This window comes from Colobus angolensis, unplaced genomic scaffold (assembly GCF_000951035.1).
Source record: "Colobus angolensis palliatus isolate OR3802 unplaced genomic scaffold, Cang.pa_1.0 Scaffold28, whole genome shotgun sequence".
NCBI classification, from domain to species: Eukaryota; Metazoa; Chordata; class Mammalia; order Primates; family Cercopithecidae; genus Colobus; species Colobus angolensis.
In genome coordinates this window covers 5,351,603-5,352,477 of record NW_012116043.1, presented here as the reverse complement: position 1 = coordinate 5,352,477, position 875 = coordinate 5,351,603, and the positions used below count along the sequence as shown (strand labels likewise).

General features: G+C 46.6%; 1 protein-coding gene across 1 annotated transcript in view; it reads left to right on the top strand.

Annotated features, from left to right (window-relative positions):
- CCDC62 (coiled-coil domain containing 62) overlaps window positions 1-875 on the top strand; it is a 70,911-nt gene that overhangs the window by 12,953 nt on the left and 57,083 nt on the right. The window contains 1 exon segment of the mRNA XM_011948477.1: window positions 405-506. Coding sequence (XP_011803867.1) covers window positions 405-506 — 102 coding nt within the window.

Here is an 875-nt window from a genome sequence, read left to right as displayed (position 1 = left end):
ATTTTTGTATTTTTAGTAGAGACGGGGTTTCACCATGTTGGCCAGGCTGGTCTGGAACTCCTCCCTTCAGGTGATCTGCCTGCCTGGGCTTCCCAAAGTGCTGGGATTATAGGCATGAGCCACTGCGCCGGGCAGATTTTGATTTTTAAAAGATTGCTCTGTGTACACTGGGCTGTCACAAGAGAGGCAAGGCTGGCACAGGGAGGTCAGTCAGATGAGAGCAAGTGAAGCCTCCAACCAGGGTCCTTGCCAGGGGTGGAGATATTGGCTGTGAAACAGATTTTGTCTATAGATCCAACAGGACTGGAAGGAGCCGCTGAGGACATGAGTGTTAGACATAGTGTGTCTTTGAGGACTGGAAGCTAGTATTTATTTGAGGACTTTCTTTTTCTTCTGTTGTGAAGAAGACCTCAACGAAAAGACGACAGAAAATAATGAGCAACGAGAAGAGATCATTCGCCTCAAACAAGAGAAAAGTTGCCTGCATGATGAATTGCTTTTTACTGGTAAAACAGATGATTGAATGTATTTGTAACCTAGACTTACTGTGAAGACAGGCTAAAGGAATTATGCCTCTCCCAAATTTTTTTTTTTTTTTTTTTTTGAGACAGGGTCTTGCTCTGTCACCCAGGCTGGAGTACAGTGATCTTGACTGACTGCAGCTTCTGCCTCCCAGGCCCAAGCGATTCTCCTGCCTCAGCTTCCTTAGTAGCTGGGATTACCAGTGTGAGCCACCATGCCTGGCTAAATTTTGTATTTTTAGTAGAGACAGGGATTTGCCACATTGGTCAGGCTGGTCTTGAACTCCTGACCTCAGGTGATCCACCAGCCTTGGCCTCCCAAAGTGCTGAGATTGCAGGCATGAGCCTGGCTTT